Raw genomic sequence first — 16,348 nt, 5'->3', positions numbered from 1 at the left:
AACAGTTGTCCCAGTTTTTGGCCTGGAGGTACATTCTGAACCAGGGAGCCAGAAAGAGGATCCCATGCAGAGCAAAGGTGAGGTGAGGGGACAGAGATTAAGGTCTAGGGAGGCTGAGGTAGCTGGAAGTTGCGGGACAAAGTTCCAAAGAGGAGGAAGCTCTGTAGATGAAGCTCCATAAATCTGCACGAATATCCTTTTGAGACTTTGTTGAACACTAAGAGGTACATGCATAGGGTGAAGGCACCATAAAGTAAGGCAATGAATGACCAAGGAGATGTAATAATTCTCAGAGGAGTTGGAGAGGTTTGAGATCCAACCAGCCAGAAGAGAAGGCCTTCCTTGATCACCAGGGGCATTCAGTAGAGAACCCAGAAAGGTTCGTAGTTTAGTCATAGGATTAAACTCTTGTGAGTGAAAAGCACTGTGCACCTACAACTACAAAATTTCAATACAAGTCTCAAAATATCAAGCTGATGTGCAAGAATCTTAACTTGCCTGCCAGAACAAGGACCCACACTCTTTAAAGGAAAACTACAAAATCTCAATACTTAACAATGTGAAATTCACAATGTCCTGCAGCCAATAAAAAAGTTACTAGGCAGGCCCCAAACAGGAAAATGTGACCCATAACCAAGAGAAAAATCAGTCAATAGAAACAGATAGTAAATGACAGAGATGAAGGAATTAAAATGTCAAGGTGTTAAACACCTACTGTAACTGTAATATGTCATCATGCAGTCTGAACAGATCTAGACTGGGCATTGTGCCGAACATCACATCCATCCATTACATTGATGACTCATGCTGATCAGGCAGGATGAACAAGAGGCAACCAATGCTGGAATCTGTGATATGACACATGGGCTCCGGAGGGTGGGAGATGGACACTGTGAAAATTCAGGGACTTGACACTTTTGTCCAGGGGTACGCCAGGACCTTGCCTCCAAAGTAAAAACAAATTGCTGCATCTTGCATTTCTTGATTCAGAGAACAAAGCACAGTGCTTGGTAGACATTTTTGTGTTCTCTATGCAACCTGTTCTACCTAGGGACGATGCCCCAGGCCATATGCTGAGTGACATGCAAGGCTGGCAGCTTTAAGTGGGGCCTGGAGCAGAAAAGAGCTCTGTAGCAGAGAGGGTGGGCTACATAATCGGTGAGGTCCAGTGTGAAATAAAAACACGAGCCCTTTGTTAAAAAAGCAGAAAAAAGGGCCGGCTCCGTGGCTTAGCGGTTAAGTGCGCGCGCTCTGATGCTGGCGGCCCGGGTTCGGATCCCGGGAGCGCCCCGAGGCACCACTTCTCCGTGCAACGCGAGGCCGAGTCCCACGTACAGCAACTAGAAGGATGTGAACCTATGACATACAACTATCTACTGGGGCTTTGGGGGGAAAAAACTGAATAAATAAAATCTTTAAAAAAAAAAAAGCAGAAAAAAGTTGCCACTAAAGGTACTAAAATATAAAGCTTTTTCTTTAAAAACTGTCATATTACTTACAGAATGCAACAGAGGTTATATTGATACGTGAGTAACATGATAATCCTATAAACTACAAAAAATATTTTTGGTGTTATAATTTATATAATACAATAAGTAATGATACTTGATTAATGTGGTATCTTGATTGATTACATGATTTTTCTGGCTTGCTTTCCTGCAAATTCATTTATTAGGCCATCCAAATGTATACTCTTAGCAACTTAATTTTCAGTTGATATAATTGAAAGCAATGTCAGTTGCTGTTGGGAAGTGAATGATTGCAAATAATTTTTGATAATTTTTAATTTTGAGGAGGAGCCTTCTGATGTAACTGTTACTGGAGCTATTAAGAATATTTTATAGGCTGTATAACAGTGTGGTAAATTTTTGACAAATTATTTCAAAATAGAAATTTTAGCACATATAGAGCTGATGATTCTCGTGAAACAATTTTTCTGAAAACATATAGGACAAATGGACATAAGAATAGTGTCGAGGCAAATAATCAATAATCAATCTACAAATCAAAATTGGAGTGAGTTTATTATATGGGCCAGGTCTGAGGACTATAGCCTGGGGGCTTCCTTCCCCAAGGAAGGAAGCATGCCAAAGAAGTGGGGTGTACAGAGTGGTTATATACAGTCTTGGAACAAAGAGCTTATATCACATATGACAGGAATATCTCTTTTACTACTGTCACGAAATGCTTAGCTAGCACAGCAGGTCAGTGGGCACAAGGTGAGCACAAGTCAATGGTTAGCAGGTCAGTGGTCACAAGGTGAGCACAGCAAGTCGGTGGTCAGCAGGTCTGTGGTCATGAGGTGAGCACAGCAGGTCAGTAATTAATCCTTAGTGTCTTGGAAAAAGTACTTATCCTTAAGGAAATGCTGATATGGGGGGAAGCCACATCACTATCTTTAAGGGCATCATTCTTGTCTTTGAGATATTGTAAACCTTTAAAGCAGACGTGCAATGCATGCTCAACAGGCCATGTCGGGCCTTTCTGGAAAAACAAAGTCAGGCCGAATTAGTTTTAAACCGAATGACTTCCTCATATACTCCAATATATCCTATTGCTTTTTATTTATTCATCAACAGGCACAAAGTGTGAAGATCTTTGTGTGACGTGGTTATGCCCACCAGAAAGCATTCACCGTGGAGGAGGCACTAAACAACGAATTGGACAACATAGCTTAGTCCGTTGATGTTAGCCAGCTTTGTCGGTGGCTACCTAAGTGCTGGCACAGTAGGCACCTCGCTTACTCTCAAAGAATGTCACTTGAGTACAGGTGAGAGATTGAAGTTTGGTTCCCAGCTGACGTGCATTGAGCAATCACAACTTCTTTTACTGTTGCAAAGGAAAGATTATATTCTGTCACTTTGAAATCTAGTAATAATTAATTATTAATTAATTAAACAGTCATCAGGTTAGAAGATCTCCAAAGTTCCTCTAAGCACTCAGATTTTATGACTTAACTGTCATTCAGCATTAATAGCTCTTATTTATTGACTGTCTACTGTGTATGACTATGCATTTCCTAAGGTCTGTCTAAGGCTCGATGGCTTTTAAAAGTACTTTTTCACCTCTCATCCTAACTTTTTGGATTGAAAAATGTAAGAGTTTTCTTCGTGTATAGTTATTAAATTGAAAATAGAGAGAGTATTATATTTCAAGTATATAAATAAATTGTAATCAGCAAAATTAGAGAGCAAAAGTGAGCTTCCATGAGGAGAAGCTGAAACCCAGCCATGACCTTTTGCATTTCTCTTGTGACTGCGGAATGAATAATCCTTAAAGGATTAGAGTAAAATGTTAGCTGCTAGATTTTAGAAATCAGCCATTCCAAGAATAATCAAGGCTTTCATCATCACAATTCAGTCTTTATATGTGTGTTTGCACAAGCTAAAAAAAATTGTCAAATTATCAAAAATCTTGAAAGTCTTGTTCAGGTAGTTTTAAATGATGGGTGTCAGAAGGTTATTGGCAAGACCCTGATATAAGTTTGGAAGTAATTTAAATGTTCATAGTCTGTAGCTTGTACACTAGGTTTACATAAATTGTATCCTATAGACTACAGTAAATTGTACTCAAATTAGAGATAGATGCTTCTTAGCTCCTTGTAAGTATAATGTGTATTGAACCTCATATCTGATATAAAATAATTAGTGTAATTATTTAAATATTAAAACTAAAGTTCCAGGGGCCGGCCCAGTGGCATAGTGGTTAAGTTCGCAGGCTCCACTTCAGCGGCCCGGGGTTCGAGGGTTCAGATCCCGGGTGTGGACATACATACCACCGCTTAGCCGGCCATGCTGTAGCAGCGTCCCACACACAAAATAGAGGAAGACTGGCACAGATGTTGGCTCAGGGCTAATCTTCCTCAAGCAAAAAAAGAAGAGGAAGATTGGCAACAGATGTTAGCTCAGGGCCAATCTTCTTCACCAAAAACAAAACAAAACGAAACTAAAGTTCCAGGGGCCGGCCCGTGGTGTAGTGGTTAAGTCCAGTGCACTCTGCTTTGGCGGCGCAGGTTCACAGGTTTGGATCCTGGTGTGGACCTACACCACTTGTCAAGCCATGCTGTGGCAGTGACCCACATACAAAATAGAGGAAGACTGGCACAGATGTTAGCTCAGGGCTAATTTTCCTCAAGCAAAAAAAGAGAGGAAGATTGGCAACAGAGGTTAGCTGAGAGCTAATTTTCCTCACCCAAAAAAAAAAAAAATAGTAAATTAAAAAACAAAAAGAAAAACAAAAACCAAAAGTTCCAAACAAATTAAAATACTGATTATCATCAGTAGCATTATTAGCCATAGTAAATTTAATTTTAGCTATTATCTTTAGTCATTATCAGTTTGGAATCATATTCTGTTAGACCAAAAGTTCTTTCTTATACCCAAATAGTAGGTTTCAGAGCTTCAGGGAACTTGCCCAGGACCTTCCAGTCACCAGGCAGCAGTTACGTAGGTACAAAAATGGGCTGCTCTTTGCAACATGGCTTCTAGGATTCTGTTTAGTGGAACTCACTTTTCTTTGGAAAGTAGGTAATTGGTTGGTCTTTTCTCTTGTTTTCATTTTATTCATTCAGTTAATTAATTCAATAAATATTTATAGAGTCCCTATAATGTGCCAGGGACTGTTCTGGGTGGTGGGCATGCCTCAGTGAACAAAACAGACAAAATTCCTGCCTTCAGGAGCTTACATTGTGCTGGCAGAAGACAGATAATAAAATAAATCAGTAGATGATACAGTATGTTAGAAGGTGGTGAGTATTATGGCAAAAAAGAGAACAAGGAGGGAGAATAAGGGAATACAGGGGAGGAAGCTGCAATTTCAAGCAGTGCGGTTAGGAAGGACCCTGAGAAGAGAACAGTTAGGCAGAGACCTGACCCTGGTGAGAGAGGGTCATGTGGCTGTCTGGTCGAAGATGATTCCAATAAGTGCAAGGACCTCGAATGGGCTTTCCTTGTTAGTTTTTATTTTGCCAGTTTCCTCCCCTCAGGTGATCTGGTAATGATGGGAAACAGCAAATAACTTTGACGTTCTGATTAATTTAGAAACGTTGACTGTCAATGACCAGTTGCTTTTCCTGGCGTCTTGCACCATCCCCTTCAGCTCACCTTGAGTTTCTTTATCCATAGGTCCTGATGGAGATACCCTAGATGAGAATGGTGCTGAAGACTAGCAGTTATCGCATCTCTTGCCGGGTGGAGATGGAGAGAAAGGGCTGGGAAGTCAACTAAGAAAGGAGATCTAATTTCAGTGTTTCCCTCTACAAAAGTCCTGTTTGTTGCAATGCTTGCACATGAAGGAAAGATTTCAGGACTCTATTCAATACTAGGGACAAGAGAAAAAAAACACCTCAAAAAACAAAATTATAAATAATTCCATTCCTTCCATTTCAAGCATTTTAAAATTAAATGGATATAGTAGTAGTTAATACAGTTATAAAACCATAAAATAATATTTCTAGTATAATTTTAAATTCTGGATACTTAAAAGTTATAAAACTTCTGCTTTCCTTATATTAACCCCAATTTCAAAAAGGGTCCTATTGCTCTGTGTTGAGGTGGGTTGGTGGTGTCAAGGGTCGCCAGCTTTTTACCTGTAGGGTCAGGCTGTATTATGAAAGTGCCTTAAAAAGTGGAGTGTGCTGAACATAGAACACCACCATTGCTCAGTAGGTGCATCTTCGTTCCTTAGAAGTACGGCAAGTATTTAATAGAGTCAGGAGAGAGACAATTATGTACTCATCCATCACTAAATACATATTCACCCATGATGAAAACCATGCACTTTAAACCTTAAGAAAAGTTCACTTTATCTCCGTGAATGGGCTGTTATTTAGCCTCTCTGCGCTGCGGTTCCCTCATCTGAAACGTGATAAAATACTACTTAAGTGCTTTATACGGTTAAAGTGAGAATTAAATGGCATAATTCACGCAAAAAACTAAGATCAGTGCCTGGCATACAAAAAGCACTCAAAAATGTTCACAATTATTATTAAATTCACGAAAATATCTACAGTGAGGGGCATCTCGGAGTTCTTCCCTTGAGGTCTAGTGTAAAGATACGTGTCTCATGCTATCCTGTCAACTTTGGTTTTACCTTCAGAATCAGCTACTTGGATTTATTGGTTCGGTCATCTCACGGACACCGATCAAACCCTCCCTGTTGGGTCTTGTGCCAGGGAATTAGTGGATCTGAATCCAGTACTTTATTTTTCGCTCAAGTTCCCAGCGTTATGAAATCTCAAGCACATGCCAGGTCTTCAGAAAGGTTATTGTCAGAAACGAAACGCAGAACGCCCTGAGAGGCTCCCAGCTCCGGCGCGAGGTGAGGCGGGCTGGGCGTCGTGCCCCGAGCTGCGGGCCTCGGCCTGGTGCCCGGCCTGCAGAGCTCTGCCGGGCATTGTTCCTAGCAGGCGGCTGACGAGGATGCCAGAGGTGCCCTCTTCTGAGTTAAATCACGTGCTGAGAAGTGAAGGTGGCGCGGCCCGAGCGCCCTTCCCCCCGGGCTGAGGCTCCATCCCGATTCGGTTCTGGCCGCGTGCTGCTCCTCCGCGCTCCCGGCCCAGCGCTCCCGGCCACGTCGGCCTCACCTGGCGCGGGTGGCCCCGGGTGGTCCCGCCGCGCCGCCGCCCGCTCCGCCCCGAGGGCAGCCCGCGCGCGGGGCAGGCCGCGCCCCTCCCGGAACTGGCCGGCGCGGCGCGGCGGGAGGAGCGGCGGGAGCGGGGCGGCCGCGCCGGGGCCATGGAGCTCCTGCCCGCGGGCGGGGCCCGGACGGGGCGCCCGGAGCACGCGGCGGGGCCGGCGGGGGTCCAGGCCCGCCCCCCGAGGCCGCGCGGCGCCCGGGACTCGTGGGAGGACGAGGGGGAGCCGGGGCCGGGGGGCGGCCGGACGAGCCGCACGGCGTCCCTGGTGAGCGGGCTGCTCACCGAGCTCTACAGCTGCGCCGACGAGGAGGAGGCGGCGGCCGGCGGGGGCCGCGGGCCCGGGGCGCGCCGGCGGCGCCGCGACAGCCTCGACAGCTCCACCGAGGCCTCGGGCTCCGACGTGTTCCTGGGCGGCCGCGGCGGCGCCGGCGACTCCCGGCTGCTGCAGGAGCTGCAGGAGCTGCAGGGGCGGCCGAGCCAGCGGCACCAGATGCAGTACCTGCGGCAGAAAGGTAGGGGGCGCGGGCCGGGGCCCCACCTGGGCGCACCTGCACTGACGGCCGGCGCTCGGAGAGGTTGGGGGCGGCCCCTCTGAGCTGTCGCAGGTGCCCACAGTCTCCCTGCTTCCTGACTGGACTGAGTCCTTGTCGTCGCCCCCCATCCCCTCTCGAGGGTCGAGCGGAGCATCAGTGTTGGAGAGGTAGTGCGGGTCTCCCTCCTTCCCCCGCAATGTTGGGGGAGGCCCCGGGGGGAGGCCGTCCAGGCCCAGTTTCACCAGAACAGCTGTTAGGACAGGCTTGGAGTTGTGCTGTGTGTATCTGGAGTTACCCAGAGGGCGCCGGGAGAACAGAGGCGACTACTGGGCTTTTTTTTTTTTCCTTTTTTAAGTCCGCCTTCCCCGGCCACACCACTTGGATAGTGTTTAACTAGTGAGGCAGAATAATTCGATAATGCAGTTTCCAAGCAGAGCGTGTGAATTCTACTTCTGCCAGAACGTCTGGCTTCAAGAAGCTCGCTAGGTGGATTTATTTTTCCCCTCCATGGCAGGAGGTCAGTGGAGGGCTATCACAGAATTTAACTGCTGGAGAGGTCGACCGGAAAATGGCCTTGGCTTTCAAGGGGAGAGGCTAATTTGGTGTTTCTTTCGTTATCAGAATTTGATGCTCGCGTCCTAATGGAGATTTTTTTTTCTCACCAGTGTTCATAATTGCTTGCCTTTCAGGCACTAACACAGTTATTACAGATTTCTTTTTTATACATGTATCATGACCTCAATTTACAAAAGGAAGTGAGGTGTGGAAAACAGATGCTAAGCCACCATAACATTTCTTGAGTTAATGTCCTTGTGCTAAATTACCAGGGGAGGAAGGAAAGAGAAAATACTCCAGAATGGTCTCCTGTCTCCTACTTGTAAAATCAGACTGGCTGGTGCCAGGAAAAAAAAAAAAAAAAACAGAAAAGGAATAAATCTGCTTTCTCAAATCTGTGTAAACAGCTTCAGCTTCCTCTTTTGGCTTCCCAGTGAAGGTTTTTTTCCCAGCTGATTGTTACAAATGGCTTCCACCTCCCTCCCCCTGCCTGGGACTTGAGCTGGAATTGTGCCATTTCATTTTATACAATTATTTGGCTGTTCTCGGAGTGTCTGCTTATGGCAAGAGTTCCGTCGGGCAACAGTTCTTTCAGAATCCAACAGTTTTGAAGAATTAGGATTTGGGTTTCTGGTTTTCACAAGGCTGTTCACTTTTCATTACTGAGCGAATTTTGGAGATTAGTAGTTTCCTTTCGGAAGAGGAAATTTGGCAAGCTCAAGTTTAAAGAAGAGGTATCAGTACAGCTTTGCAAGTGGATTTCAATGAGTGGCCACTCTACTAATCATTCATAAGACCTATAAGAGTCTGTTTTACGCATGTCTCAGTCTTATAGCGTGGTTAGGTGCCTGTTAATCTTTTTTTCCCTTATAGTCAACCCTATTAGGAGGAACAGGCACTGTATTAAAATAGTCCTATACACACACACCCCTTTATGGGTAAACATCGTTACAGTACTAAGAATAAAGAATCAGCATGGTGATCTAAAATCACAGCATGGTGACTGTAGTTAATGATACTGTTACATATTTGTAAGTTGCTAAGAGAGTAGATCTTAAAAGTTTTCACACACAAAATTTTGTAACTATGTATGGTGATGGATGTTAACTAGAATCCCAGTGGTGATCATTTTTCAAAAAAAGAATCAGGTGATGGAAATGGCTGTCTGCTTAAATAATTGTACATCTTATTAGGTTACTTGATTTTTTTCAGGGTCAAAAAATATCCCTCCTAACATAATACTTAGTGAGAGTCTCATATAATGCAGATTGTTCTCTCCTCTCTCTGTGAGGGATTTTGCTGTAGCATCGATGTAGCACCTCTTTAGATATTTAGCGTGTGTACGGTCTTTTATGTGAGGCACCAAAATTGGTTTCTCAGGAGATCTAGGCTTTCTTCTCAGCGGTTTCATTAAGAGGGTGAACTTTGGAGTCAGAATGCTTGAGTTGATATCCTGTGGCTGTTCCTTACTAGCTGTGTGACCTTGGGCAAGCTCTGTAACCTCTGTGCCTCATTTTCCTCACCTATGCATTGGGATAATAGTAATACCTACCTCAGAGGTTGGTAGTGAGAATGATATAAGTTAATGTGTGTGAAGTCCTCAATAAATGTTAGATATTATTTTCATTATCGTATACTCTGGAATTCCTTAGAGAGGAAATTGTCCACTGTTTGTCAGTTGATGATCTCCTCATTGTTCCTCATTTTTTTAACACCATATTAGGAGCTATGGCTGATGCTGTGGGGCTTACAAAGGTAAAGGAGACCTTATTCCTGTCTTCAGGATGCTTATATACTAGCAGATATTGCTGTAGAAGACTTTTCCAAATTCAACTCTGAAGATTTTTCCATATTGGACAATACATATAATTTAGAGAATCATAGAGCTGTAGGTACCTTAAGAGTCACTGAAAATGACTCTCTGTGGAAGAAAAGTATAATTTAAATGCAAGATGTTGATGATATTGCTACTTCTTTTGTTTCTACAAGGAAAGTTTTTAAACATTCATAAAAAGGCTACTTGCTCTATCTGAAGGAACCTAGGAATGAATAGCCTCTGGTTTCCTCTTGTAGCTTGTCCCCATATTTAATCATCCTTAGAACCCAAATACTTTCATTTAACCTAAGTGTGCTCTTACTTCCTGTTATATCCCGCCGTGTTCAAACTCAAGGTGAGAGAAATAACTGGTCTTTGTTCTCTTCTGTATAGTAATCCTTTGTTCTTATTTTAGAGCTATTGACATGAATGTTTATAAAGACTATTCACATTTGTTTCTCAGAATAATCATGTGTGCTAAGCCTGATTTGAGACTTATGGCACTGCCTTGCCTAAGATCACACAGGTAGTCGGTTGACCCAGAGGCAGTGCTTTTAAACTCAAGGTCAGATGCAGGTTCCATGATGTGGTCAAGTATGGCAGCTGTTAAAGCCCCCCCTGCACTTCTCTTATACAGACCCCCAGAGTTTGCTTCCTTTGACCCCTGGAGTATTTTTCTTACTTTTAACGTTTCTTTTGTTCTCTTCTGATCCTCTCTAGTTTCTCCAAATCCCTTTAAAAATGAGTAGACCCAAACACCCCACACAGGACCTCTACTGAGGGCCTAGCCAATGCCAAATTGAGTGGAAGGCTTCTCTTGCCTGGCAGTGAGTAATGATGATATTGTGTGACAAACAAAATGGTCAAGTTGTAATGATTATTCATATACAGATTGTTGTCACTTCTGATTCCCAAGTATTTTTGCACTTGTAGAAAACTGTTGAGAATATTAGTTTTGTGAATGTAGAATTATCCTTAATTTATCTATTTAAAGGAATTGTATTTTCTAGCATATTTGAAAAATTGCTGAGTCTGTAAGATGAAATATTGTACCTAATAGTCAGGCTGTCGGAAGACTGTATGTTTAAAATAAAACCAGTATTGCCACATATCATCTACATTAGAAAACGAGATAGGGCCGGCCCCGTGGCTTGGTGGTTAAGTGAGCGCGCTCCACTGCTGGCGACCCGGGTTCGGATCCCGGGCTCGCACCGACGTGCTGCTTCTCTGGCCATGCTGAGGCCGCGTCCCACATACAGCAACTAGAAGGATGTGCAGCTGTGACACACAACTATCTACTGGGGCTTTGGGGGGAAAAAATAAATAAATAAAATCTTTAAAAAAAAAAAAAAGAAAACGAGATAATATTATTTACTTTTGACTGGTCATTTACAAGCAAAGGTGAGGATTTTCAAAAACATTTGTTATTAGCTATTAGGTTTATCGTTGATGTAACAGACACAAAAAGATTCTTTTCTTGCAAGCTTACCATCTGAGCACTTTAATGATAGAAAGTGTACATGCCAATTTTCGGGCAATGAAAGGTAAATTTGCAACTATAGCTAGATATGGTAAGAGTCTTTACTTACATGTTACAGGTAGCCTCAAGGATAAAATTTATCTTACAATATTTGTCTCATGGACAGGGCAGGCAATAGGTAAGTGATTTATTTGATCAGAATATCTTAGCTGAATGCGTACGTGTAAGCCTGGGTGAGAACCCATAATTACTTGATTTAAATGGATGTTCTAGACATTTATCTTACCATTAGTATTACATTGGCATTTGTATTCCTCTTAGGATGTTTATTGCTCTCTTTTTATTTTTCTTTACTGATAGACAGTAATGAACTGAAGACGATCCTTCAAGAGCTAAAGTACAGAATTGGCGTTCAGTCGGCCAAGTTACTTCGGCAGCTGAAGCAGAAAGATAGGCTTCTGCATAAAGTACAGAAGAACTGCGATATTGTGACTGCGTGCTTGCAGGCCGTGTCACAGAAGAGAAGTAAGTGCTGCCCTGGGGTTAACCCTTTTGCCATGAAATGTTAGTGAAGCTGAGTCAATAGTCATTCTGTTTTTGAATATACTGAAAAGTTTTAAATGGAAGCTTATACCCTCTGAACTAAGAACTATGAACAACTCAGACAGCTTCCTATTTTTTTCAGTTAAAATGTATGTTACATGTCTGTTGTTACAAACTTGGTTTTATTATTCTAGATTTGTGGTCCTATTTCACTTTGACAATGGTTATTTTTACCTGATGCTAAATAATGACTAAAATGTTTATGTTTAAAACAGCACCAAATAGACACAACCCCAAGGCCTGTCTTTGCTCTCTTGTTCTCTGTGTTGCTCTGATAAGTGAATTAAAAATTGACTTAAAAGAAGGAGACTCTTGTAACAGGATCTTACAACTTGCCCTGAAATCTGAAAAGGACAAAATATTTTAACAAATTAAACCTGTCTTGTGGGTAATCCATTCATAACTAAGAGATGCGTGGTTTGTTAATTGAGTTAAAAATAAATTGTTAAATTACTAATCCATGTTACATACTAGATATAAAAACTTGTGAATTAATTTTTTAATTCTCCATGCAGTAGTTTTATGTTTTATTCTGCTAACATTTCGCTATTTTGTTTTGTATTCTTCATTAACATGCAGCGTGGCAGAACAGTGTGTTCAGGTATGGTAAATAGAGGCACAAACTATGTCTTTTGATCAAATGCCTGTGGCAGCTTTTTAGGTGTGTGTGAAAGCTGCCTTTTCTTGTTCCTTTACCCTGTCACGTATTATGTGACCTCTCCTAGGGTTTTTTTAAAAATTCCGAATTAAGATGTGCTTGTTTTCATAAAACAATTGTCAGGGCTTGATTAGTTTCAGATAATAAAATTAATGGCTTAAACTCTATTCTTATGTTTATTATTAAAAGAAAATACCATGTTTTCTCCCTCCTCTTTTATTATATCACTGTTTATTATCCCCAAATTATTATTATTGCTGTTTACTAAAGAAGGTTTTAACCTAATGTGTATTAAAACAGAATGCTACTTGATTATCATAATGTTATAATGGTGCAGACAAGAAGCAGGAGTGTGATTAAGCAGACTGGTTTTAAATAAGATTTTCTCCAGAGCCAGGCACTTGTCTGAAATAGCTAGACAAGGAGGGTATAGATATAGATATACATATACATATATCTATCTATCTATCTATAAAAAGTTGGCATGTGTTATAAGTATTTGATATTTTCCCATGGATTCTGATTGATTCACAAGTGTCCAGTAAAAATGTTATTTTCCTCTTCTATTTTGAGATGCCTTGATTTTGATTTTTCTGTTTTCAACTCTTTCCACCTACCCATCATTATTGTTCAGAAGTTAAAAGCCCAAGGAGGTAGATGCGTGGAGTTTGGGTGTGGGAAAGTATAGCGGGGTGGGGCCAGTGTCGGGGCAGAGAGGAATGGCAGGCTAGTGCAGGATCACGGGTTGATAATTACCAGGAATTGATAATCACTTAGAATTTGAATTTACTTGACTGATGAAAGAACCAGCATTTATGTCTTTTTAGAAAAATATGTCCACAAGCACCCAATTTAATTTGTGAATTGGTGAATGCACCCTTCCCCTGTATTTTAGAGTTTGTCTCTTTAATTCCAGCTGGGGTTTTGCGTTTCAGGGAATATGGGGTTAATGGCTCTTTTCCTTGGGAGTTCAGTCCTCACCTTGGTAATAACACTCAATTAAATGGGACGGAATGTTTTTTGTTAAGAAATAACAGTGCATCAGAATTATTCATTCTCTCATATGATACTGTATTATGATGTAGAAAGCCTTAGAAATTTGACTAAATGGTTATTTATCCTCTTTAGATCTCCAGAGGTTAGATGTTTTGTGACTAAAGGCCTGATTCCAGTAGTTGCAGATTTCGCCTCTTTCCTCAAAAGTCAGCTAACAAATATGTTTAGTTAGAGTTCTAAAGAATTGAGGTTTCACTGTCACGCTGAATAACTGAGCTGTCACTTTAGGTGTGATTGGCAGTGATGCACTCAAATGCAGCGTGCATGTTGACTTGTTAGTATTTAATATGCAACAGTCCAGGTAACCCCTATTTTTCCCTCCATATGGATTCAATCCTTAAGTTTCTTCCCACAAGTGACTTTTCTCTTCCATAATGTGCTATAGAATAAAACTATTTTAATCTTTTATTAAAATGGGTTATTTCCTGTTGATACACCAAAGGGGGTATAATAATTTTGAAATAAGAACCATAGGTAAGTGTGGATTATGAACCAAAATGACTGGATCATCTTTATTTCTAACACAAATGATATAACTGATTAGACATTATGGTTTCCTGCACCAAGCCTTATGGTAGAATCCCTTTATTTTAAAACTGGGGTGGAGGGCCAACCCCCTGGCGTAGCGGTTGGGTGCACATGTTCTGCTGCTGGCGGCCCTGGTTCGGATCCCGGGTGCACACCGATGCACAGCTTGTCAGGCCGTGCTGTGGTGGCGTCCCATATAAAGTAGAGGAGGATGGGCATGGATGTTAGCTCAGGGCCAGTCCTCCTCAGCAAAAAGAGGAGGATTGGCATGGATGTTAGCTCAGGGCTGATCTTCCTCACAAAGAAAAAAAAAAAAAAAGCAGAACACGAGAAAACAATAAATAAATAAAACTGGGGTGGGAATATGAAGAGCAGGATTAACACGTGCCTTATAGAAGAGATTTTCTCTCTATGTTGACCATTCATCTAATGATAAACATGGTATAACCAGTTTAATATTAATAATAAAATTAATAATAATAAGAATGGTAGGCAGCTGTTCCCATTCATTAAATACACGCTTTCTGCCAAACTGTTGGTTTTATCTCTCATAGCAATTCCAAAAGGGCATGTATCTTTAGGCACATTTTGTTAAGAAACTGAGATTCAGCAAGTTTAAGTAATTTGCCTGAAGTCACATAGCTGATAAGTGGTTGAGATAGAATTTGAAGACAGATGTCTCAAAAGTCTCCTCTTGCCAGCGTAAACTGTGACCTAAGAGGATTCTACTTTTTCTTAGCATTTAGATGGTTACTTCTGTAATATTATTGGAATACGGGCGGAGCAATAAGAAATTTGTAACATGCAAAAGACATAATACAGAATTTCAGGCTCATTAGAATATGCTGCTTCAGCATAGTTTGCATATGAAATCACTGCTTTATCTGTTCTTGGCCAGATGGGTTATTGAAGAAATGTAGTGTGCTGTGCAGGAAAATCTACCTAAAGGCTTCAAGACGATGGGAAGAATAAGATGAATATTTTGCCGGGAGTTTGATTCTGATGTTAAGGTTTTTTTTTTTTATGTTTAGATAGAGCCTTAATTGTGATGGTTGGGTTTTTTTTAATTGATGTCATAATAGTTTATAACATTGTGAATTTTTAGTTGTACATTCTTGTTTGTCAGTCACGATATAAATGCATCCCTTCACCCCTTGTGCCCACCCACCAACCCCCTTCCCCCTGGTAACCACCAAACTGTTCTCACTGTCTGTGTGTTAGTATATCTTCCACATATGAGTGAAATCATGCGGTGTTTGTCTGGCTGATTGATCTTAAGATTTTTAAGTGGTTTGCTTATCCTGTGATTTAACTATAAGATAGCAGAAGGAGGCTATCTTAATTATCATCAGTGCCTAGTTTTACAATTTTTCTGCATCAGTGTAGTAAACGTTTAAGTTATGCTGATTGAGTTTGTGAAATGGTATTATAAATTAAGTGATTTATTACCTGTCCTACCTGTCATTGGAAAACTGTGATAAGAGAAAAGCGTGGAAAAAAAAGTGAATGTGAATGGAAGTATTGTCTTTATTTTAACCTGGTCAATAAGTACAGGAATTTTAGGCTGCTTAGACCCTCAATTTATTATGTGTCCCCCCTGGCATCCTAATAATGTCATTAAGTCTTGCTGTTTATCGTCAATGCCTGGCAGAGACTGATACGCTGCCAAAGGGTGAGTGGTCTATGTTGTTCTTTTTCTATGGCTGTCTTTTCTACAAGTCAAGAAAAAAAAAATGGCTTGTTTTCTTGCTGCTCTGAATCCCACTGTGTTGGGGGTGGGCCGTGGGGTGTGGGTAGTTTTGTAATTTTACAGGGGCTTTAGATGGAGGGGGTGGGGGGACAATAAAGGAGACGCAATGAGAAAAAATATGGTACCTTGTCCTCTGTGGTAGGAGAAGGAATTTGTGTGGCCTTGAGTTTGGTGGTACTTATATTCAGCATTTTCCACTAAGAAACAATTCTCTATGTTCTAAAAGAAATTATTCCATTCTCTGTGTTTAAAAAAAAATGATTCCAAAAGCCATTTCACTTGTAGGTATTTACCCAAGAGAATTGAAGATGTATGTCCCCACAAAAACTGGTACACGAACGTTCATAGCAGCATCTTTTATAATAGCCAGAAAGTGGAAACAACCCAAATGCCTACCAATGGATGAACAGGTAAACAAATGTATATCCATACAAAGGAGTATTATTCAGCCATAAACAGGGATGAAGTACTGATTCATGTTACAACATGGTTGACCCTTGAAAAAATACTAAGTGGAAGATGATGGACACAAAAGTCCATATATTTTATGATTCTATGTGAAATATCTAGAGTAGGCAAATCCATAGAAATAGAAAGTAGATTAGTAGTTGCCAGGGGCTGGGGGTAGGGAGAATGGAGAGTAACTGCTAATGGTGTGGGTTTCTTATTAGGATAATGAAAATGTTCTGCAATTAGATAGTGGTAATGGCTGCACAATTTTGTGAATATAAT

The 16,348-nt window shown here is 41.4% G+C and overlaps 1 protein-coding gene across 3 annotated transcripts in view; it reads left to right on the top strand.

Moving 5' to 3' along the window:
- The first annotated feature begins 6,719 nt into the window (after nucleotides 1-6,719).
- TBC1D30 (TBC1 domain family member 30) overlaps nucleotides 6,720-16,348 on the top strand; it is an 80,334-nt gene continuing 70,705 nt past the window's right edge. For all 3 annotated transcript variants that reach the window (XM_087442070.1, XM_014786761.2, XM_087442069.1), the window contains exons 1-2: nucleotides 6,720-7,149; nucleotides 11,382-11,546. In XM_087442070.1, coding sequence (XP_087298196.1) covers nucleotides 6,735-7,149; nucleotides 11,382-11,546 — 580 coding nt within the window. In that variant the 5' untranslated portion in view covers nucleotides 6,720-6,734. The remainder of the gene's footprint in view (nucleotides 7,150-11,381; nucleotides 11,547-16,348) is intronic.

Source organism: Ceratotherium simum, chromosome 17, assembly GCF_057802395.1.
Source record: "Ceratotherium simum simum isolate JZ-2026a chromosome 17, ASM5780239v1, whole genome shotgun sequence".
Classification (NCBI taxonomy): Eukaryota; Metazoa; Chordata; class Mammalia; order Perissodactyla; family Rhinocerotidae; genus Ceratotherium; species Ceratotherium simum.
The sequence above is the reverse complement of the archived record's forward strand: the minus strand, read 5'-3'. Positions and strand labels throughout refer to the sequence as shown.